General features: G+C 40.6%; 1 protein-coding gene across 3 annotated transcripts; it reads left to right on the forward strand.

Annotated features, from left to right (window-relative positions):
* The first annotated feature begins 1,014 nt into the window (after positions 1–1,014).
* Positions 1,015–24,336, forward strand: PDCD2 (programmed cell death 2). 3 transcript variants are annotated; one of them, XM_037817811.1, is made up of 6 exons: positions 1,015–1,385; positions 2,367–2,609; positions 6,399–6,530; positions 9,439–9,542; positions 10,572–10,685; positions 23,788–24,336. In XM_037817811.1, the coding sequence occupies exons 1-6, from the start codon at positions 1,103–1,105 to the stop codon at positions 23,944–23,946; spliced, it is 1,035 nt and encodes a 344-aa protein (XP_037673739.1). In that variant the 5' UTR covers positions 1,015–1,102; the 3' UTR covers positions 23,947–24,336. The 3 variants fall into 3 exon arrangements, with proteins under 3 accessions (XP_037673739.1, XP_037673740.1, XP_037673741.1); XM_037817812.1 differs by lacking the exon at positions 10,572–10,685; XM_037817813.1 differs by lacking the exons at positions 9,439–9,542; positions 10,572–10,685.

A 24,336-nucleotide genomic window follows, 5' to 3' on the forward strand; every position in this document is an offset into this window, starting at 1 on the left:
TGGCGCCTCAACCCCCAAAAGGCTGATAAAGCAAGATCAGATATGTCCATAAGATAAACGACCAGAGGCACACAGAAAAGGCCTGTTCCCTCCACACAGATAGCACACCTGCAGGTCAAAGAAGAGTAGTGAGTTAGAACCCTAGCGACCAATTAGTTCAAGAGTTGATAAGCGCACACCCATCAGGGAACAGGACACCACTCAGCAGACATCCTTCCCTCCCAACGTGGTTTCTTCCTTTAAAAAATGCTGCTCTCAGATAGAGAGCCAGAGCCATTTTCTTTCTTTTCGCTGGCTCCCACCTGCTTTCTTCCTCTAATAAATCTTAAACTTTATACTTAAAACTTTGACTCGATGCCTTGTGTGGATCTTGTACAACTCTGACCTAAGAACAGTCAATGTTGTTTTTACATCTTGTTACATTCTTCCCCCTCCTAGAAGATTGTTTCCTTTCTGACCTTTGTCCTTGGATAAAGAACGTTTATTATGGGCAATTTAGGAGGGGACCTGGCCTTGGGCCACCACATGAGCAGAAATGAGTAATTAGCAGAGATTTCTTTTTCCCTTGTCATTCTCGGACCCTAGCTTCACATCCTTTTAAGCCTGGAGAGATGAAGAAACATCAGTGCCCGAGGAGACACTGTGTAACTTGTGCCTTGTTTTCCGCACAGCCGCATCTCCCACGTGTCCTGGACTGGAAATTGCCTCCATAGGATTCGTACATCTTAAGCAGTTAGCTAGTCTAGTTTAATGACATGTTCACACACTCCCGCAGTTATACATCAACAATTTTGCACATTCGCCACGGTCTTGCGTGAATTACAAACGCCCGCAAGTGTCAGAACCGGGAACCCCCGTCTCCGCGTGGGAACCCGGGCTCTCCGCTGTTTCCGGCAGCGTGCCGGAAGCGCGTGAAGGGGCGGGCCCTGGGCCTGCTCGTATATTTAGCCCCGCCTCCTCGCCGCTCGCCTCCATTGGTTCCGCGTCGGCCCTTCCTGCTGAGTTCCGTCTTCCGGTTCCTCCCTTTCCGGCGCTGTGGCGTGGGCTCTTGGCGGCTCCCTGCGCCAGCGCCCTCGGCGTGTCCGCATCCCGCGTGTTCCCCATGGCGTGCGCCGCTGCGGGTCCGGTGGAGCTGGGGTTCGCGGAGGAGGCCCCGGCCTGGCGCCTGCGCAGCGAGCAGTTTCCCAGCAAGGTGGGCGGGCGGCCGGCGTGGCTGGCGCAGGGCGGGCTGCCGGGCCCCGCGGAGCTGGCGTGCGGCCTGTGCGGGCGCCCGCTGGCCTTCCTGCTGCAGCTGTACGCGCCGGTGTCCCCCCGCGCCGACGCCTTCCACCGCGCGCTCTTCGTCTTCTGCTGCCGGGAGCCGCCGTGCTGCGCCGGCCTGCGCGGTGAGACCCGCCTGCGGGCGCCGGGAGGGGCGGCGGGCGCGTGTCCCAGTGCGCCGTTTTCTCTCGCTGGTTGCTTATTCCGTTCGCGGTATTTCTTTCTTCGTGTTCTTGGAAGCTGCGCGGTGCACAGGGTTAAAACTCCGGCAGTAAGCAGCGGTGTACTGTCTTAAACTTTCCGTTCCTGTCATCGTCGGTCGCCCGTCCCCGAAGTTCCGTTTCCCCCCCCAGGCACTGTCAGAACCCTCCCGTGTGTCCGTCCAGGGACATTGGTCATAGTAGGATGATGCATTTAGTAAGCCTATACCATGCACAAGCACATTTCTAGTCCCCAGCTTTTGGATTAATCAGTTGGTACTAGGTGTGGGTTATCATATTCAGATAATAAAAGTTGTAAGTTTTCAGAAAGGTGGGTCTCATACGTTTTTCAGGTTTTGTCAGTCTCATTTAATGATTGGTCTCATTGCTAATTTGAATAGGTTGAATATCTCGCAAGAACCCATTTAGTTGTAGGTACACAGACAAAATCTAGGCCCTGGACTATAAGAGTTGAATTCTTTTTTCCTTTTTTTTTTTTTTTTTTTTTGCTACAATCCACAGGCTTTATTCAGATTTCACCAGTTTTATATAAACTCATTTATGTATATATGTGTTTTTTTTTAAAATTCAGTTTTATTGCGATATATCCACATACCATGCAGTCATCCATGGTGTACAATCAACTGCGCACAGTACCATCTTATAGTTGTACATTCATCACCCCAATCTATTTTTGAACATTTTTTTTATACCAGAAAGAATCAGAATAAGAATAAAAAATAAAAATAAAAAAAGAACACCCAAATCACCCCCCCCCATTTTTTTTTTTGTTTTAAGTTGTCTTTTCTGTCGTGTGTGTGAGTGCAGGTTCAAGTATTTGTGGAATTGAATTGCTGTATTATTTCATTGATAATATTCATAATTTTCCCCAAAATTTTTTCTTAGTTTTTAGGAATCAGCTCCCCAGGAAAAATGACTTTTACTCCTATGAGCCACCTTCTGAAAATCCTTCCCCAGAATCAGCAGAATCTGTTTGCCTCCAGCTGAAGTCTGGTGCTCATCTCTGCAGGGTTTGTGGCTGCCTAGGCCCCAAAACCTGCTCCCGGTGTCACCAGGCACATTACTGCAGTAAGGAGCATCAGGCCCTGGACTGGAAGCTGGGACATAAGCAGGCTTGTGCACGGTCAGGTGGGTAAAGCCTTTTTTTGTTTTGGTTTTTAATCTCAGCTCATTTTCACAGCTTCTGTCAACTCAGGTCTTGTTATTTTGAAGATAAGCTTTGAAGTTAAAATTAGAAGAGGTATAGTGCTTTCCAGAATTTCTTAAGTTGGTAATGTGAATGCCTGTATAGAAGAGGGTCTCTGAAGCTTTACCCATTAAGTTGACTCACAGAGAAGAATGCCAGTGTGGACGGTTTTCAGGTGCTCCATATTAGGCAGCTTAATATGAGGGCCCTTTCCCATTTGAGATAAAATATTGTATAATAACAAAGTTTGTGTATGTTTGTAGGTTTCCTTTGAGATTTAAAATTTTGCATCCATTTCCACCTTAGCTTACCCTACCCAGGTGCTGATATAGCCCTGAGTAACAGTGTTGAAGAGGGTCAGGTTGTCTCATCATGTTCTGGAGAATAATGAAAAATTGATTGGTTGACTCTTAATTGTTCCTAATTTTGTACTGCACTTCCTCAAAACCATTGCTTTAGGAATGAGGGAGAGGGAGGAGTGGTTATGTAGTTTTTAAAGAAATTCAGAAAATGTAAAAGTGAATTTAGAAACCTATACCCTCCTTCTCAATCCCCTGTATAACGAATTACCAAGTTTATTATTTCCTTCTAGATATTTATTGTGTATTCAGAGAATAAATTTTATTAAAAATGGGATTATGATTTATACATTCTATAAATTCCCCATTTCAGTGAAAAATTTGTTACCATTTGTGCCGGTTTGAATGTATTACGTCCCCCAAAAAAGCCATATTCTTTGATGCAATGATGGGGAGCAGACATAATTGTGGGGATTAAGTTGGAACATTTGGATTGGGTTGTTTGCATGGAGGTGTGCCCCACCCAGCTGTGGGTGGTGACTCTGGTGGGATACTCCCATGGAGGTGTGGCCCCACCCATTCGGGGTGGGCCTTGATCAGTGGAGCCATATAAATGAGCTGGCTCAAGGAGAGGAAACTCAGTGCAGCTGTGAGTGACGTTTTGAAGAGGAGCAAGCTTGCTAGAGAGGAACGTCCCGGGAGAAAGCCATTTTGAAACCAGAACTTTGGAGCAGACGCCAGCCATGTGCCTTCCCAGCTAACAGAGGTTTTCCAGACACCATTGGCCATCCTCCAGTGAAGGTACCCGATTACTGATGTGTTACCTTGGACACTTTATGGCCTTAAGACTGTAACTGTGTAACCAAATAAACCCCCTTTTATAAAGCCAGTCCATCTCTGGTGTTTTGCATTTTGCAGCATTAGCAAACTAAAACACCATTGTTTCATGTTAAAGAATAATTCTTACATTTATTATGCATACAAATAAATCACCCATGTATTAGAGAGAAGGTCGTTAGACCCTTGTCAAGGAACAGCAGCAAAAACAGAAGGGAGAAAGAAAAACTTGACATTCTTGGTGCAGTGAATCTTGGATTAGTTTTTTGTTTTTTTTTTAAATTCAGTTTTATTGAGCTATATTCACATACCATAGAGTCATCCACAGTGCACAATCACCTGTTCACAGTACCATCATTTGTGCATTCATCACCCCAATTTTCAAACATTTTCCTTACTCCAAAGAGAATGAAAGTAAGAATAAAAATAAAAGTAAAAAAGAACACCCAGAACATTCCATCCCCCCGTCCCACTCCATTTTTTTATTTAGTTTTTGTCCCCATTTTTCTATTCATCTGTCCATATACTGGATAAAGGGAGTGTGAGCCACATGGTTTTCACAATTACATAGTCACACTGTGTAAGCTATATAGTTATACAGTCTTCAAGAATCAAGGCTACAGGGTTGCAGTTTGACAGTTTCAGGTATTTCCTTCTAGCTATTCCAGTACACTAAAAACTAAAAAGGGATATCTATATAGTCCCTTCCCAAGTGACCTCTTGACTCCATTTGAAATCTCTCAGCCACTGAAACTTTGTTTCATTTTGCTTCCCCGTTTTGGTCAAGAAGATTTTCTCAATCCCAGGATGCCAGGTCCAGGCTCATCCCGGGAGTCATGTCCCACGTTGTCGGGGAGATTTACACCCCTGGGAGTCATGTCCCACTTAGAGGGAAGGGCAGTGAGTTCACCTGCCAAGTTGGCTTAAAGAGAGAGGCCACATTTGACCAAGAAAAGAGGTTCTCTGGGGGTAACTTTTAGGCACAATTATAAGTAGGCTTAGCCTCTCCTTTGCAGTAACAGGCTTCATAAGGGCAAGCCCCACGATCGAGGGTTCAGCATACTAAATTGGTAGTCCTCATTGTTTGTGTTGGATTAGTTTTGTATAAACGGATTAACTGTTAGATAGCATAGAGGCATGTTGGCTAAGAGGATAATAAGACCAGTTTCCTTTGTTATGTATTCTCCAGAACATGAGAGGCTCTCTGTACTATCTGTAAGTATCTTTTCTTTATTAGTGCCAAGTCTACCATATGCCTCATCAGACTTTTTACATTGCAGTTACATGAAGATCTTAATTACCTTTGGATGGGTACCTCTAAATTGACTTCCTGTTTATAGTATATGAAAGTGCCTCTTCTGTGCTTGGAATATTACAGGGAAGAATTTAGTGGACTCATAAGTGCCCTTCTTCGGTCCCCCAGCCATTGTAGATTTTCTCTGTCTTGAACAGAGGCTGTAAACTGGTGTTCCAAGCTGCCTGATCCAATTTGTTGATGTTTTTGTTGGCAAAAAAAAAAAAGGGTATTTAATTTCTTGAATTGATTGCTAACATTTAATGCTAAGATTTCACATAAGCCATCAGGGTTTTGGGCTTCTTTTAAAAAAATCAGAAGTTCTCGCAGTGCTAGGACTCTTCTTTCCACTTGGCAGCAGTTGGAGCTGAAAAAACACCTGTCCCCTAAGTATAGGCCTGTGCTTTCCAGCCTCTTATCACCGTCTACTGTCTCCTTGACTCTCCCTGCTGTATTTGGAATATACTGAGCTGTAATTAACTGAAAACTCCCAAAAAGGATGACTTAACTAAGATAGAAGTGTATTTCCCATGTGAAAGTCCAGTGCTAGTCGGATGGGGGTAGCTTGGTGCACCACGCATCAAAGACACATGTGCCTTTTCTCGAGTCTTTAGCTTTTTGTTTTTTATTTTTTTCAAATTCAATTTTATTGAGATATATTCACATACCATGCAGTCATACAAAGGAGTCTTTAGTTTCTAAGGTGCTTTTGTCCCAAAATGGCTCCCGGAGCTCCAACCCTGTTAGGTTCACATTTCTAGGCAGTAGGACAGAGGAAGAAAGGACAGACTTTTTCCCTTTAAGGGAAACTTACACTTTCTGTAAGTTTTGGTGGCAGTTCTGGCCTTCATTCCAGTGGTCAGCCCAAGGAGAGTCAGAGGCTGGGAGCTGTCTGTATCCCAGGTGACCCTGTGCCCTGCTGAAGAGCAGAGATTCTTTTATTACTAAGGAAGAAAGGGAGAATGACTATTAAGAAACAACTTGTAGACTCTGACCATCACCATTTCTTGTCTTCCATGTTTTTTTTTTTGAGGATAAATATTTCTCAGTACTTACGTCTCCGCTAATGATTTGAAAACAGAGCAGTGACTACAGAACCAATAGCTAAGACCAGTTCATTCCACTCATTTGTGCTGCCAGCCTTGCCCCTATGAGAGGCATTTAATTTATGCCCCCTAATCTAAGTGCAGAACTACATGTTAATTTACTAAGAAATGTTACGTTAGAAATAGGAATTTATTATACCACCTTCAAATATGAATGATTACTAATGAGGCTAATAATCTTCCATTTTCTTTTAGATAATTTGTATGATACAATCCCAGATCACAGCTTCCTTTTTCCAGAATTTGAAATTGTAATTGAAACAGAAGATGAGTGTACTCCTGAAGTTCTGGAAAAGGAAGTCAAGTCGGAGCTTATAGGGAGCATGGGTAAGGAGTGAGTTTCAGAACTTTATTTGTTAAATGATTAATTATAATGTTTGAAAAAAAGGTCTCATTAACATGTCAAGAAGAGAGGTACTCAAAGGAAAAAGAGGACTCACTTTGAAGACGGCAGCCTGTAATTTTCATTACCTCAAGTGAAAAATATCCTTCCTGTACCTCCCATTCCTGGCAGATCTTGGGTGTGTGCTGGTTGCTGATCAAGATGTGTCAAAGGAGGGCCCAGTGGGACTTTGGTGGGGCCACGTAAGATGGTGGAATCTGGGTCAGGTTGTCTGGGCCTAAGATCCATTTCTCCTCAGATTGAGATTGCGTGCCCGAGAGTGCCTAGCACCGTGTCTGGCCTGTGGCAGGGGCCCTTTAACACTCAGTTTCTTCCAGCTTGCCAGGTTTAGATACTTGAGTTTGCCAGTTCACCTAGAGATGACTGTGCTGACCCAGTGCTTAAGAGATTGGTTTTATCCTAGTAGCCAGCATACATTTATCCAGCACTTTGTACCAAGCGCTTTTTGTGCATGATGTCATTAAAATCCTGACAGCAACCTTCTAAGTTAGAAACTCCATTTTACAGAGGAGATTGAGGTTCTGGGTATAACATACTTTGATCACACAGCTGTTAAGTTTTTGAACTGACTTGAGAACTTGAGCCCTTCACCACCACAGCTTTTAAATTAGAATTTTGATGTACTGATTTGTAGCTTATATACTTCATATGTCCTGTGTTCATACATAGTTTATACACAGCGGGTACAGTTGAGAGCTTTACAGTGTCCCTGATCTGGAGCTTGGTGGAGGGGATTTCACATTAAGCAAGTGTTCCAGTGCTTAAGTTGTTTGCGGTCTCATGGAGGGGACCAAGTAATAATCAGGAAATTTAAATCCAGTGTGATATGAGCACAGGGTACCAGGGGCTATGGGAGCACATAGGATATCACTAAAATGTGTCTAGAAGCTCAGTATGTTTCTTTCTGTGTGTATCTTATTGCTTATGTTTTTAAAAAGGGTAAACCATAGACATGATTACCTTCAGGAGAAGGGAAGGAACAGAGAGGAGGAGGGGTCAAGGGTAGAAGCTAGATTTTGAATATTCCTTGTTTTATGCAAGATGCTTGCAGAACCATGTCAATATTTTACATAATTATAAAATGGAATTAAAATTTAAACAGCAGTCACTAACAATCAATAGTAAAATGAAACTATTGAATTATTCATATGATCCACATGAAGAACTATCCTAAATGACTTCAGAACATGTAATTTGATGGTACATCCCTAGTGGAATATACCCCAGGAATTAAAAAAAAAAACTGCAAAGAAAAATCTTGGTGTGGCAGTGCCTGTTGCTGGTAGTGATGCTGTTGTCACTCTGAAGTCATTATGTGTAGGGGAAACAAAGCAGATGGATAATTATGTTGGTGTGACTGAGAACTGAGATTTGGAGAAAGATGTAGATGTTAAGAGTGATGACATTAAATAAAAACCCTGTAATTCTGAATTTAAATTGGAAGTATCAGTATGATCTCATGCTGTATACTATCTAAACAAAAACTCTTTCTAGCTTTCTCCACTAAAAAAGGCCTAGAAATAATGACAAACTCAGTAGCAGTGGTTATCCTTAATGCGCATGTAGTTGTCTCTAAACACCATATCTCTCTAAAAAAGGAATCGGTGCTCTCTGGAGAAGTGGCTGATCCCAGAGCTGGGGTCAGAAATGTTTGAATGTCGGAGTATCATCATGTCAGATGGCAGGGTGGCCATCAGAGACCAAGAGGGTCATGGAGCCAACTCAAAAAGGCTCCCATTGGCAAAAGATGGACAATTTGAACATCAATAAGAATAATAACTGCTGTGGATTAAAACACATGAGCTATGATAAAATTTGTGGGTTCAAAATGATACTTTAAAAAACTTCCAGCTTTGTAGAATACTAAGAGACAAGCTCATGATTCTGAAAATTGGTAAATAAAGGGAAAGCTCAAGCACTAAAGATGTATCTTTATACTCGTTTTAAAGACACATACTAAGTTACTCACAGATGAAGTGATGTATCTGGGATTTACTTCAGAATAATGGAGTCAGGGGAAGTGGTGTGGAGAGAGTAAGCAAACAATATTGGACATGCGATGATAGGATGGAAGCTGCTTGATGAATCCATGGGGGTTGTTACGGTGTTCTTTCTACTTTTGTAGGTGCTAAAACCCCTCAAAATAACAAGTAAAAAAAACAAAGCTTCTTGGAGTCAGCTGGGTCTCCTCTGAGACTTGAGTTTGACTCTCCAAGGTGAGAGGCTGGGAGGAGGGGTCGCAGGCTGAGGGTTAGTGTTAGCAGGCATTTGCAGAGGCCGATGTGGGGGCGGACAGCCTGGCCTGGTGGGAAACTGAGAGCTTCAGTGGGGCTAGAGTTTGACATGGGAGTTCCAAGAGATAAGGACCAGGTTGGTAGGTACACAGTGTTTGATGACTGAATAAATGAATGTATAAACTGGGGAAAAGCAATGTTTAAGACATAAAGTCCAGTTAGGTAGAAGACACGTCACGCTGTTAGGAAAGGCTTAACTGCAGTGATTCTTTGTGCAGCGGCAGTAATGGCTAACGTTTGTTGGGTTTCTTACCATGTGCTGGGTACAGGCCTCAGCCCTTTACTTGGCTCAGGTCTTTTAACAAGCTCTTAATAGGAGCCTGCCTAGTAAATAATGCTTTGTGTAGTACTGGGAATTAAAGGGGCTCATAAAGCATTGACAGGGCAGGACTGAATAGGGAGAGCCTGAGGAAACATCAGATCTTTATGATCTAATTTAACATTAAGTTTGGCTGTTTAGAACTGGGTCCCTCCTCATGTGTGAATGGTAGTTGTGGGGATTATTCCTGTTGTGTATAATTCTGTTGATGACTTTCAGATGAAGCCCTTGAGGAAGAATTGGATTCTCTGGCAAAACATGAATCCAGGGAAGATAAAATTTTCCAGAAGTTTAAAACTCAAATAGCCCTTGAACCAGAACAGGTAAAATGGAACTCATATACCTCCTTCGTGTATTGTCTTCAGGTCATGCTTCATGGTTGTACTCCCTGAGAATTCACTCTTTATGAAAAGCCCTTCTGTTCCTTAGGAGCCCATAAAAACAATGTTTTTCTTATCTTGTCACAGGACTTCCTTACACAGATAACCTATATGGAAAGGTGGTTTTGCAGTGCCAGTCTACGTAATAGTTAAGTTGGAGGGACCCAGGGTTGATTCATGGCCCCAGTAATTATGCAATGAATTTCTGACATAAAAATCTCATCTCCAGGGTTATGGAGATGAAATGAGATTGTAGCCATGCAGCACATGTTTGTCTCACCTCCTGTTCTTCAATCAACATTATGCTTCTTCCTCACCTTAAACAGCACAGATCACTAAAGAAAACAGCTAAATTCCCATAAACTGGTCACGGATCAGATAAACATCCATGGAGCTTGTAGAACAGATCTAGGTCTTAAACACCAAGAAGGTTGTTTTTAGCAATGCATTTGTTTCAAACAAAATATTATAGGAAAACCACTCAGTTGTTACATAGAGCTTATTATAATGGAATTTACCTGTATTTGTACTCTTTATCTAAACACTATTTTACTTTGTATTTGCCCCTTTTAAAATTTTTAATTAAGATTCCTTAATACTTCTATGAAAGTAAGCACTGGGCTGTGCTTTGGACATAGAACCTGGTAAAGGGGGATAGGATAGGATTATTCTTAGTCCTGAAGGGACTATCCACAGGATGAAGATTCTGACTATTAAATGGTGTAAGTGTTATCTTGTGACTTAGGTAACTGAAGTAACTGTGTTAATGAAATTGTTTTGAGAAAGCATTCATGAAGCGTACTGGCACAGCTAGATCTAATGTGAGCGCTCTAAGGGACCTTTTCCGATTAGGGTTCTACCAAGTGTGTGAGCATTACACAGGATTTCTCTAAAAGCTAAGCAGATAATGTTACCATTGAAAACTTTTAGCTAAGGTGTTGATGATTTGAACATGATCCGAATTGATTTCAGATTCTCAGATATGGCAGAGGGATTGCCCCCATCTGGATTTCTGGTGAAAATGTCCCTGAAGAAAAGGATATTCCAAATTGCCCTTGTGGTGCCAAGAGAATATTTGAATTCCAGGTATGTCCTTAAAAATAAGGGGTATTTAATATGTAATCACCCTGATTTATCCTTTTTTTTTTTCTTCCTTAAAGCAGTTTTGTTGAGGTGAATTCGTATACCATATAATCGATACACAGTCAGCATCTTCTAGTATATGCAGAGTTGTGCCTTCATCAGCTCCATCAGTTTTACCCTCAGGAGGTGTCACTACTTACACAGTCCCATGTTTCCTCCTCTGGCTTTCTTTCTAGTGACATACACGGCTCTAAACTTTCCCTTCCAGCCACAGTCACCAACATCTCTCTCCATTCTCTGCCCTCATTCTATTTTCTGGTGACCTGTGTTCTAGATATTAACACCATGAGTTTGCTAGTTAGATTTAGCTCATATTAGTGAGGTAATACTTGTCCTTTTGTGTCTGACTTATTTTACTCAACCCAGTGTCCTCAAGGTTCATCCATGTAGTCAAGTTTCATGACTTCATTTCTTTGTTCAGCAGCATAAATATTCCATCGTATGTATAAACCACAACTTGTTTATCCATTCATCGGTTGATGGACCTGTGGGTTGTTTCCATCTTTGGGCAATTGTGAATAATGCCACTGTGAACATCAGTGTGCAAAAGTCTGTTCGCGTCCCTGCTTTCAGTTCTTGTGAGTATTTACCTAGTAGAGGGATTGCCAGGTCTTACGGCAGTTCTGTGTGTGGCTTCCTGAGGAGCCACCCAGCTGTCTTCCACAGTAGCTGCACCATTCTGTATTCCCACCAACAGTGAATGAGTGTTTCTATTTCTCCACATCCTCTCCAACACTTGGAGTTTTCTGGTTTTTTAATACTGGCCATTATGGTAGGTGTGAAATGATGTCTTATTGTAGTTTTGATATGCAGTGAAGCTGAGCATCTCTTCATGTTCTTTTTAGCCACCTGTATTTCCTTGTTGGAAAAATGTCTAGTCCTTTCTTTTGCCCATTTTTAAATTGGGTTGGCTTTTCATTGTTGAGTTGTAGAATCTGTTTATATATCCTGGATATTACGCCTTTATTGCATATGTGGTTTCCAAATATTTTCTGCCTTGGCACCCTGTTGACAAAGACCTTTGAAGCACGTAAGTATTTAATTTTGAGGAAGTCCCAGTTTATCTACTTTTTCTTTCATTGCTTATGCTTTGGGTGTAAAGTCTGAGAAACCACATGAAACCACAAGATCTTGAAGATGCTTCCCTAGACTTTTTTCTAGGAGTTTTATGGTTCTGGCTTTTATATTTAAGTCTTTAACCCATTTTGAGTTAATTTTTTTATAGGGTATGAGATAGGGGTCCTCTTTCATTCTTTTGGATATGGATGTCCAGTTCTACCAGCACCATTTCTTGAATAGACTGCGCTGTCCCCATTGAGTGGACCTGGCAGTCTTGTCAAAAATCAGTAGATCTGAGGGTCTGTTTTTGAACTCTCAGTTCATTTCTGTTGGTCAGTATGTCTGTCTCTTTGCCAATACCATGCTGTTTGACCACTGCAGCTTTGTAATACGCTTTAAAGTCAGGAACTGTGAGTCCTCCCACTTCATTCTTCTTTTGCAAAATGCTTTTGGCTATTTGAGGCCCCTTACCATCCAAATAAACTTGATTATTAGCCTCTCCAATTCTGCAAAATAGGCTGTTGGAATTTTTGGTATGGCATTGAATCTGTATATCAGCATAGGTAGAATTTACATCTGAATGATATTTAGCCTTCCAATCCGTGAATATGGAATGTTCTTCCATTTATTTAGATCTTTGATTTCTTTCAGCAGTGCTTTGTAGTTCTGTGAATACAGGTCCTTTACATCCTTGGTTAAGTTTGTTCCTAGATATTTGGTAATTCCTAGATAAACGGGATTTTTTCTCCTGATTGCCTCCTCAGATGGGTCATCACTTGTATAGAAACATTGCTGATTTTTGTGTTTTAATCTTGTATCCTGCCATTTTGTTGAACTCATTCTTGAGACCTAGTAGCTTTGTTGTAGATTCTTCAGGACTTTCTATGTATAGGGTCATGTCATTTGCAAATAGTGCAAGTTTTGCTTCTTCCATTCTGATCTGGATGCCTTTATTTCTTTTACTTGCCTAATTGCTCTTGCTAGAGCTTCTGGCACAGTGTTGAATAACAGTTCTGACATCGAGCATCCTTGTTTTGTTTCCAATCTTAGATGGGAACCTTTCAGCCTCTCACCGTTGATCATGATGTTGGCTGTGGGTTTTTCATAAATTTCTTTTATTATAGGAGAAGGTTTCTTGGTCATGGTGTATAATTCTTTAAGTGTGCAGTTGGATTTGGTTTTCATTAGAAAGATTGGCCTGTGGTTTTACTTTCTTGTAGTATCTTTATCTGGCTTTGGTATCAGGGTGATGTTGGTTGCATAGTCTGTGTTAGATAATGTTCCATCCTCTTCGGTTTTATCAGAGTCTGAGCAGGAATGGTATTAAATCTTGGAATGATTGGTAGTATTTGGTTGTGAAATCCTGTGGTCCTCGGGTTTTCTTTTTTGGGAGATTTTTGATGACTGATTCAATCTCTTGCAGTTGGTTTGTTGAGGTCTTCTATTTCTTCTCGAGTAAGTGTAGGTTGTGTGTTTTTGGGAAGTTGTCCATTTCATCTAAGTTGTCTAATTTGTTGGCATACTGTTAATAGTATCCTCTTGGGATCTTTTTTATTTTCTTGGGGTCTGTGGTAATGACCCTCTTCTCATTTCTTATTTTCTTTATTTGCATCTTCTCTTTTCGTCTTTGTCAGGCTACCTAAGGGTTTGTTGATTGTATTGATATTCTCAAAGAACGAGCTTTTAGTTTTATTGATTCTCTGTTGTTTTTTCCTTGTTCTCAATGTCATTTATTTCTGCTCTTATCTTTAGTATCTTTCCTTCTTTTTGGTTTGGGGGTTGTTTGCTGTTCTTTCTCCAGTTTCTGCAGTTGTTCAGTTAGGTCCTTCGTTCTAACTCTTTTGTTATAATACAGGCATTTACGGCTATAGCTTTCCGTCTCAGCACTGCCTTCACTGCATCCCATAGTTTTGATCTGTTGTATTCTCATTCATCTTGAGATATTTACTGATTTCTCTTGCAATTTCTTTGACCCACTTATTGTATAAGAATGTGTTGTTTTGAACCTCCATATATTTGTGAATTCTGGTTATCCAGTTGTTAGTGATTTCCAGCTTCTTTCCATAAAAGTGCTTTCTATAATTTCTTTTTAAATTTATTAAGACCTGTTTTGTGCCCCAGTATATGGTCAGTCCTGGAGAATGTTCCAAGAGCACTTGAGAAGAATGTATATCCTGCTGTTTTGGGGGGAAATGTTCTAAATATGTCTGTCAGGTCTAGTTCATATTATCTAAATTCTCTGTTTCTTTTTTGATCCTGTTTAGATGTTCTATCTGTTGGAGAGAGTGGTGTGTTGAAGTCTCCCACTATTATTATAGATACGTCTGTTACTCTCTTCAGTTTGCCAGTGTTTGTCTCATGTACTTGGGGGCACCTTGATTAGGTGCATAAATATTTATGATTCTTATTTTCTTTTTGGTGAATTGCTTCTTTTATTAATTTATAGTGTCCTTCTTTGTCTCCTATAATATTTTTGCATTTAAAGCATTTTGCCTGATAATGGTATAGCTACCCCAGCTTTTTGTTGGGTTACTGCTTGCGTGGAGTATCTTTTTCCAGCCTTCCGCTTTCAACCTGTTTCTTTCTTTGTGTCTTTGTGTCTAAAATGAATCCTTTGTTAACAGCATATAGAGGGATCATATTTTATATCCATTTTGCCAGTCTGGGTCCTTTGATTGGGGAATTTAATCCATTACCATTCAATATTACTATTATAAAGATGGTAATAACCATTTTATCCTTTGGCATTTATTTGTCAGACCTATTTTTTCTCTTAATCCCTTTAGGTACCCTTACCAATAGTCTTCTTTCTGGTACCCTCCTCCAGTCCTCTCTCTCCTGTCTTGTCTTTTTAGCTAGCAGAACTTCCTTTAATTCTAGCAAGTTCAGTCTCCTCCTCTTCTTCTTATTTTTATTTATAGTTTATTTATGAAAAAATGTAAAAAAAAATTCAAACAAAACACAAAGGAATAAGAAAAACAAATAACCTAAAATAACTACATTGCTTCCAACATGTTCCTACCATAACCGAAGAAAATTAACAAACCATAGTCATTCCTGAGCATTCCCATATCATTAAGATTACTCTCCCTCCATATCTTATCTGATCTTTTTTTCTATAGTATTTTTTAAAAATTTTATCAAAAAATTAAAAAACCAACAATAAAAAAGCAACATTGCAAACAAAACCAAAACAAAGGAATAAGAAAAGACAAATAACCTAAAATAATTACATTGCTTCCAACATGTTCCTACCATACCCCAAGAAAATAAACTATAACCCAACAAAAGAATAAGAAAAACAAATGATCTACAATAACTACATTTCTGGGGTGTATGTTGTTCCTAACATACACCACAGAAATTAACAAAGCATAGTCATTCCTGAGCATTCCCATAACATTAAGTTTACCCTCCATAACTTACCAGTTCTTATTAGATTATCGTTCCCCCTTCACTATTTGCTATCTATTGCTAGGTCCCCTACATTCTACAATATAAACCATTTATTTTACATTGTTCACAGAGTTCACATTAGTGGTAATATACAGTATCTCTTTTCGTGTCTGGCTTATTTCACTCAGCATTATGTCTTCAAGGTTCATCCATGTTGTCATGTTTCACGACCTCATTCCTTCCTACTATCCATCCTATATATATATATATACCACATTTTGTTTATCTACTCATCTGTTGAAGGACATTTGGGTTGTTTCCATCTCTTGGCAATTATGAACATTGCTGCTATGAACATTGGCGTGCAGATATCTTCATGTCACTGCTTTCAGATCTTCCAGGTATATACTAAGAAGTGCAATCGCTGGATCAAAGGGTAACTCTATATCTAGTTTTCTAAGGAATGGCCAGACTGTCTTCCAGAGTGGCTGTACCATTATACAGTCCCACCAACAATGAATAAGAGTTCCAATTTCTCCACATCCTCTCCAGCATTTGTAGTTTCCTGTTTGTTTAATGGCAGCCATTCTTACTGGTGTGAGATGGTATCTCCTTGTGGTCTTAATTTGCATCTCCCTAATAGCTAGTGAAACTGAACACTTTCATGTGTTTTTTGGCTAACTGTCTTTTCATATCTTTTGCCCATTTTATAATTGGGCTGTCTGTACTACTTCTGTTGAGTTGTAGGATTTCTTTGTATATACAAGATATCAGTCTTGTCAGACACATGGTTTCCAAATATTTTTCCCATTGAGTTGGCTGCCTCTTCACCTTTTTGACCAATTCCTTTGAGGGGTACTGTCTTTTATATTGAGGTCTTTAATCCATTTTGAGTTAATTTTTGTATAGGGTGTGAGGTAGGGGACCTCTTTCATTCTTTTGATATGGATATCCAGCTCACCCAGCCCCATTTGTTGAAGAGACTGTTATGTCCCAGTTCAGTGGTTTTGGGGGTCTTACCACAGATTGGTCGACTGTAGATCTGGGGGGGGGGTCTATCTCTGAATTTCAGTTCAGTTCCATTGATCAATATGTCTATCTTTGTGGCAGTACCATGCTGTTTTGACTACTGTGGCTTTATAATCGTCAAAGTCAGGGAGTGTCAGTCCTCCTGCTTTGTTTTTCTTTTTTAGAATGTTTTTAGCAATTCGAGACATCTTACCCTTCCAAATAAATTTGATAACTAGCTTTTCCAAGTCTGCAAAGTAGGTTGTTGAAATTTTGATATGAATTGCATTGAATCTGTAGATGAGTTTGGGTAGAATTAACATCTTAATGACATTTAGCCTTCCTATCCATGAACACAGAATATTTTTCCATCTTTTTAGGTCCTCTTCTATTTCTTTTAGAAAAGTTACGTAGTTTTCTATGTATAGGTCTTTTACGTCCTTGGTTAAGTTTATTCCTAGATACTTGATTTTTTTAGTTGCTGTTGAGAATGGAATCTTTTTCTTGAGTATCTCTTCAGTTAGGTCGTTTCTGGTGTATAGGAACATTACTAATTTACGTGCATTAATCTTGTATTACGCTACTTTGCTAAATTTGCTTGTTAGCTCAAGTATCTGTGTCGTTGATTTCTCAGGGTTTTCCAGATACAAGATCATATCATCTGCAAATAATGACAGCTTTACTTCTGCCTTTCCAATTTGGATGCCTTTTATTTCTTTTTCTTGCAGGATTGCTCTGGCTAGCACTTCTAGCACAATATTGAATAACAGTGGTGACAGTGGGCACCCTTGTCTCGTTCGTTCTTGGTCTCAGAGAGGCGGCTTTCAGTCTCTTGCCATTGAATACTATTCTGGCTGTGGGGTTTTCATATATGCCCTTTATCATATTGAGGAAGTTTCCTTCAATTCCTACCTTTTGAAGTGTTTTATCAAAAAAGGATGCTGGATTTTGTCAAATGCTTTTTCAGCATCTACTGAGATGATTATTTGATTTTTCCTGTTTGATTTGTTAATGTGTTGTAATACATTGATTTTCTTATGTTGAACCACTTTTGCATGCCTGGAATGAACCCGACTTGGTCATGATGTACAGTTTTTTTTTACTGTGTCTTTGGATTCGCTTTGCAAGTTATTTTGTTGAGAATTTTTTCATCTTTATTCATGAGGGAGACTGGCCTGTAGTTTTCCTTTCTTGTAGCATCTTTACCTGGTTTTGGTATTAAGAGTGATGTTGGCTTCATAAAATGAGTTAGGTAGTATTCCATTTTCTTTAATTTTTTGGAAGTGTTTAAGTAAGATTGGTGTCAGTTCTTTTTGGAAAGTTTGGTAGAATTCCCCAGTGAAGCTATCTGGCCTTGGCTTTTATTTGTGGGAAGCTTTTTAATGACTGATTGGATCTCTTTGCTTGTGATTAGTTTGTTGAGGTCTTCTATTTCTTCTCTGGTCTAGATTGTTCATGTATTTCCGGGAAATTGTCCATTTCATCTAAATTGTCTAGTTTGTTGGCCTATAGTTGTTTGTAGTATCCTCTTACGATTTTTTCAAGTCTTGTTCTCAATGAACCAACTTTTGGTTTTATTTATTCCCTCTATTGTTGTTTTGTTCTCTGTATTGTTTATTTCTGCTTTAGTCCTTGTTATTTCTTCTACTTGGTTTAGGATTAGTTGCTGTTCATTGTCTAGCTTCTAAAGTTATTTCATTAGTTCTTTGAGTTTAGCTCTGTCTTCCTTTTTAATGTATTTATTAAGAGCTATAAATTTCTGCCTTTTTGATATGTTGTGCTCTCGTTTTCATTCGTCTCTGTATCTAGCAATTTCTCTTGCTATTTCTTCTTTAAACCGCTGATTGTTTAGGAGTATGTTGTTTAACCTCCAGATATTTGTGAATGTTCTAGATCTCTGATGGTTATTGACTTCTAGTTGTATTCCATTGTGATCAGAGAATGTGCTTTGAACAATTTCAATCTTTGTAAATTTATTGAGGCTTGTTTTATGCCCCAGCATATGATCCATCCTGGAGAAAGTTCCATGAGCACTAGAGAAGAATGTATCCTGGTGATTTGGGATGTAATGCTCTATATACGTGAAATTCATTTATCACGTTGGTTAGTTTTTCAGTTTCATTATTGGTCTTCTGTCTGGTTGATTTGTCTGTAGGAGAGAGTGATGTATTGAAGTCTCTAACGATTATTGTGGAAGCATCTATTGCTTCCTTCATTTTGCCAATGTCTGTCTCATGTACTTTGGGGCACCTTGATTGGGTGCATTGACATTTATGATTGTTATTTCTTCTTGCTGAATTGTCCCTTTTATTAGTATATAGTGAACTTCGTCTCTTATGACATCCTTGCATTTAAAGTCTATTTTGTCTGAGATTAATATTGCTGCCCCTGCTTTCTTTTGGCTGTAGCTTGCATGGAGTATTTTTTTCCATCCTTTCACTTTCAGTTTCTTTGTGTCTCTGGGTCTAAGATGAGTCTCTTATAAGCAAATGTTGATGATTCATATTTTTTAATCCATTCTGCCAATCTGTATCTTTTAATTGGGGAGTTGAATCACCTTTAATGTTACTGCTGTGAAGTCAGTTCTTTAATTAGCCATCGTATCCTTTGTATTTTTGTCTCTATTTCCTTTAACATACTCTTACTAAAACTCTTTATTTCTGTGCCCTTCTCTGGACCTCTCTCTCCTTTTTTTCTCAGCCTGTAGAGCTCCCTTTAGTATATCCTGTAGGGCAGGTCTCTTGTTAGCAAATTTTCTCAGCATTTGTTTGTCTGTGAAAATTTTAAGCTCTTCCTCAAATTTGAAGGAGAGCTTTGCCGGATAAAGAATTCTTGGTTGGCAATATTTTTCCTTCAGAATTTGAAATATGTCATACCACTGCCTTCTCGTCTCCCTGGTGGCTGCTGAGTAGTCACTACTTACTCTGTGTTATTTCCCTTGTATGTTGTGGGTCACTTCTCTCAGAATATATCTTGGAGTGGGTTTATTTGGATTTTGGATTTCTTCTATTTGGAGTTCTTTGGGTGTCTATGATTTGTGTATTTATGTCGTTCAGAAGGGTTGGGAAGTTTTCCCCAACAATGTCTTTGAATACTCTTCTCAGATCTTTACCCTTCTCTTCCCCTTCTGGAACACCAGTGATTCTTCTATTTGGGTGCTTTATGTGGTTCATCATTTGCCTGAGATCCATTTCAAATTTTTCATTTTTTTCACAATTCATTCTTTTATGCTTTCACTTTCCGACACATCATCTTCGAGTTCGCTTGTAATTTCCTCCCATTTCTTCAAATCTGGTGTTATGTGACTCCAGAATCTTTTTAGTTTGATCAGCAGATATTTTTATTTCCATAAGATCTGCTGTTTTTTTTATTTACTCTTGAAAATTCTTCTTTATGCTCTTCTGTGGTATTCTTGACGTCCTTTATATCCTGAGCCATGATATTGGTGTTTGTGATTAATTCTTTGATTAATTGTTCCAAGTTCTGTCTCCTCTGGTTTTTTTATTAGGGCATCTGAGTTACCCATATCTTCTGGTTTCTAAATGTGCTTTATAATTTTCTATTGTTTTGGGCCTCTTGGAATTTGCTTATCTTGATACGTATGGTTCTTTTAAGACATGTAGTTTATTTGAGCACTTGTCTGTAATTTGACAGAGCTAGAGCTTGGTGGAGTATACTTTCCCTGAACTATCAGCAGGTGGCTCTCCTGAGCCACCTCTTACCCTCACGCTGGTTCTCCCCAACTTTATCTGTGTACTAAGTGGGCGTCCAAACCATGCGAAAGTCCTGTCAGTGCACCAGTTTTCCATGTGCAGTGGGACCACCAGCCCTGTGGGTGGGGGCATGACCTGTGCAGTTTGGCAGGGAGACTGCTCCAGGATACAGTGGTCCCAGCCTTTCCCAGGGCTGCAGACCTGCACATCTGCCCCTCCAGTTCAGATGCCCCACAGTCCCTCTCTCCAGGGCGCCTGTGGGTCCCTGGGATTGGGGACTGGTTCCTGGCACTTTCGTGCAGCACCTGTCTCTAGGCTGTGCACTTCCATGGAGGAAGTGTGGACATTTGCAAGCCTGCCAAATCCTGAATTCCCTCAAGGCTTTCGGCTGTGGCGCTATGTAGGGGTGTCTCCCAGCCAGCTGCAAAGATGGCTGCACAGGGCTTGGAGAGCTACTATCCCCTTCGCTCTCCCTGCCCTCTACAATGGCCTTTCCCTGGCTCAGCAGTTCTTGGCTGTGGGTCTGCTCGTCTGCCCCTTCCCCTGGCAGCTTTCTGGGCCAGACCCTCACCTGCTTGTCTGTGGTTCAGCTCCCCGCTCCCCCAGCAGCTTTCTGGTGTGAACACTCACCCGCTTGTCTGCAGCTCGGCTCCGGCTAGGCTCCCTGCTCCTCGGCTGCTTTCCAGGCTGGACGCTCACTGCTTGTCTACCTGCTATTTCTTCCCTTTCTTCAATTCGGCCGTTGCAGTTCTTTCCTCAGTCTGTTCTCCTCTAGAGTTTCAAACAATTCAGAATTTTCCCTTTTTTTTTTTTTTGTTGAATCTCTGGAGAGAGGTTTTCAGTAGCTGTTTATGTCACCACGTTGATGACGTCACTCCCCAGTCTCTTCTTAATGAATTCTTTCAGCTTCTGCTTATTTGTGAATATTTTAAACTCTCCCCCATTTTTGAAGGACAGCTTTGCTGAACAGAGTTCTTGGCTGGTAATTTTTCTCTTTCAGTATCTTCAATGTATCTTACCAGTGCTGCCTTGAGTCCATGGTGTATGATGAGAAATCAGCACTTAGGCTTATTTGGCATCCCTTGTATGTGGTGAGTCCGTTTTTGTTGTTTTGTTTTGTTTTTTGTTTTTTTTTGCTGCTTTATGATTTCTCTCTTTATCTTTGGCATTTGACATTCTAATTAGTATGTGTCTTGAAGTAGGTCTTTTTGGATTTATTCAGTTTGGAGTACTTTGCGCTTTTTTACATGGATATCAGTGCCTTTCATGAGAGTTGGGAAGGTCTCAGCCTTTGTTTCCCCAAATATTCTGTCTTCCCCCTTTCCCTTGTCTCCTCCTGTGACACCTATGATGTGAATATTTGTGCAGTTCAGGTTGTTAGTCGGTTCTCAGAGACTTTTCTCAGTTTTTCCCCATTCTTTATCTCTTCTGTCCATTTGAATTCTGATGCTCTGTCATCTTCTAGGTCACTGATCTTTTCTTCTGCCTCTTCAGATCTGCTGTCATGTACCTCTAATGTATTTTTAATTTCATCTGATGTGCCTTGAATTTTCATAAAACTGTAATTTCTTTTCAGTGCTTTCAAGTTTCTTATGCTCACCCAAGTATCTTCTTTACATCCTTTACCTCTTTACCCATTTCCTTGAGTTGGTTTAGTATATTTGTTTGAACATCTTTGATTAATTGCTCCACATGTCTCCTCTGGCTGTCTTATTTGCTCCTTTGGCTGGACCACAGATTCCTGTTTCTAACAGAGTTTCTTATTTTTTGCTGATGTCTGAACATCGGATTATCTTGGGGAGTTCACTCTTTAAGTTGTATTCTCTCTCTTGCCAAATCTCTTACTGTTGATTGAGTTTTTGCCAGTGCTTTTCTCTGGCACTTGTTTTGTCAGTATTACCCCACCAGGGCTGGGCCTGGGACCTGCAAAGGGGTGCACACCAGTTCCACAGAGCCCTGGGAAGAGCGTCAGGTGAAGATGCCCAGGAAGCCTTTAATTCCGCTTCCAAGGGTGCCCTTTCCTGGCCTGCCGAGCATACGTTCACCTAAAAGCCTAGGTGTCTTCCTGAAGGTGCCTCTTCCTTCTGCTAGCAGATAGCGCACTTCGGAACTTACTCCCTTCAGCCCTCAGAAGGCAGGTCACTCTCAGCTGTCGGCTCCCGGCAGTGGCATAGCTGAGCCAGGCTGGGAGTTGAAACTGCCAGGCCCCACAGTCCGAATTTGCTTGCCAAAAGCTGGAACAGTGCTGGATTGTGTCCTGCCCTGTTCTCAGGAGAGTGAATCACCACTGCCCGTTCAGTCTATCTCTCCCATCTCCCAGGGATTGGCAGCCCTGAAGTGCTCTGCCCCAAGTGGGGGGTGGTCACCAGGGGCCGGGGCTGAGGGGGCTCCTCACCGTTCTCACCACAGTGTCTCCGTCTCTCCTGCACTCTCCTGGGTGTAGCCCAGCACTCCCTCCAATCTCCAGAGCTCTGGAACCTTTGCTCCAGACGGTTTCTTCCTGTTCCCTAGTTTTGTTTTTTTTTTATTCTGGGAGGGAAGTGAGCCTAGCCTTTCCGTAATCAGGCATCTTGGACCATCCCTGATTTATCTTTTTCAACATTTAAAAGCTTTACCAAAGCAGTACATGCACCGTGTTAAATCGGATAGTAGAGAAGGTGCCTGAAAAAGAAAATGCGTAGTTTTCTACCCCACCTCAGGGCTTGTTCCCTGGAGAGAATTGTTTTTAGCTGCTTTTTCTGGTGGTGGTTTCTGTGTCTAAAGAACATGCTTATTCTGATACTTGTCTCTACCAGTTTTTGGACATTATCTGTTGACTTCTGTGATGAGGGTGTAAATGCAGTGGCTTATAGTCTGTACTGTAGCCTGCCCCATTCCCTCACCGCCTGCTGTGATAGTCATTATTTTTAGTGTCTGTATTGTTATTTTCATAATTTAAAATAATATGCTTATATCTTCTTTTCCTGTTACATTAGTCTTAAAAGGCCTTTGATTCCAGTTTATGAGATGATTACTTTAGAATGCTTATCCTGGTTGCTGGATCTGTTAGGAAGAATGGTGGTTATGATTACAAGCATTAAAATAAATGTTTTTGTCCAGGGGAATTTGCTAGCTTCGTAATCTATTTGGATTAGGTGGAAATGCCCATGAATTGTGGATTCAGTAATGTTATAAAATAGTAGGTATTTTTGTTTCTTAGCTTAAAATAAAAGTAGAAGTTGTAAGGACTCTACCTAAAACTTTCCTTGGTACTTACAGTCAGAGCTCATAACGCTTCAGGTAAGCTGGCAGGGTTTGTGTAAAGGCTTTTCATGTCACTGCGGCAGCTCTGTGTTTCCTCTCATGGGGACGATCAGACTGCTTGCCCTCTAAGTGCCCTACCTGGTCTATAGAACTACACATTCCCTTCATGTATTCATCACTACCAGTGTTTTTTCAGTCATAGTAATTCAGGTTTTAAATGATAAAAGTAGAGTAGAAATAGAAATCCTGGCCCTGTTTTGTGGCATGGTAGTAATAAAAATAACTAGGTTTGGTGTGTGAATTTATGTCAGTAAAACTGCTTTAAAAATAAAAATTAAATTAACAAGAAAACAAACAAAAACTAAAAAAATGTCTAGGTTACGATCTGTGCCCAGTTATCAGCTGGGTTTTTTGTATTTGGAAACTTCTTTCTCAGACAGAAAAGAGAGATGCACACAGAGGGCTGCAATAGGAAGTAGAGGGGCTCTGAAGAATCACAGAGTATTTGGGGATGTTAGAAATGTCAATTCCATACTGCGTAACCCTGCGCTGTAGTGTGGAGCTCGAAGCTAGGAAAGGTCTCCTTGCCCGGGTGCTGAGCTCTCCCCGTGCCGCCCTCTCCTCAGGTCATGCCTCAGCTGCTGAACTACCTGAAGGCCGACAGTCTGGGCAGGAGCGTCGACTGGGGCGTCCTGGCCGTCTTCACCTGCGCTGACAGCTGTCACCTGGGCACTGGCTACACAGAGGAATTCGTGTGGAAGCAAGACGTGACAGACGCAGCTTAAAGCCTTACAGACATTAATACACCCGATGCCTGGTGATTCTGTTTCTAGGACCTTCATCATAAGGATAGTGATACAAAGATGTTGCTTCAGGCATTGTTTGGTGTCTAAAAATTAGTAAAACAGAAATGTCTGACGACATGGAATTCGGTAAATTTTGGTACATCCACACAACAGAATGATACAATTTTGTATAATTCTAATTTGATACCAAGTTACCATTATAGGTAGTAGTTACAGCATGATCATGCTTGTGTAAAATGTTTGTATATGTATATATGCACAGGAAGAAACCTGGAAAGATAGTCACTAGGTATTAACTGGTTATTTATAAATGATCTCGTTTTTTATATGTACATTTCTTTCCTTAATAAAAATGGATTATCTGCATAA

Source organism: Choloepus didactylus, chromosome 24 (genome assembly GCF_015220235.1).
Source record: "Choloepus didactylus isolate mChoDid1 chromosome 24, mChoDid1.pri, whole genome shotgun sequence".
In the NCBI taxonomy this organism is placed as follows: Eukaryota; Metazoa; Chordata; class Mammalia; order Pilosa; family Megalonychidae; genus Choloepus; species Choloepus didactylus.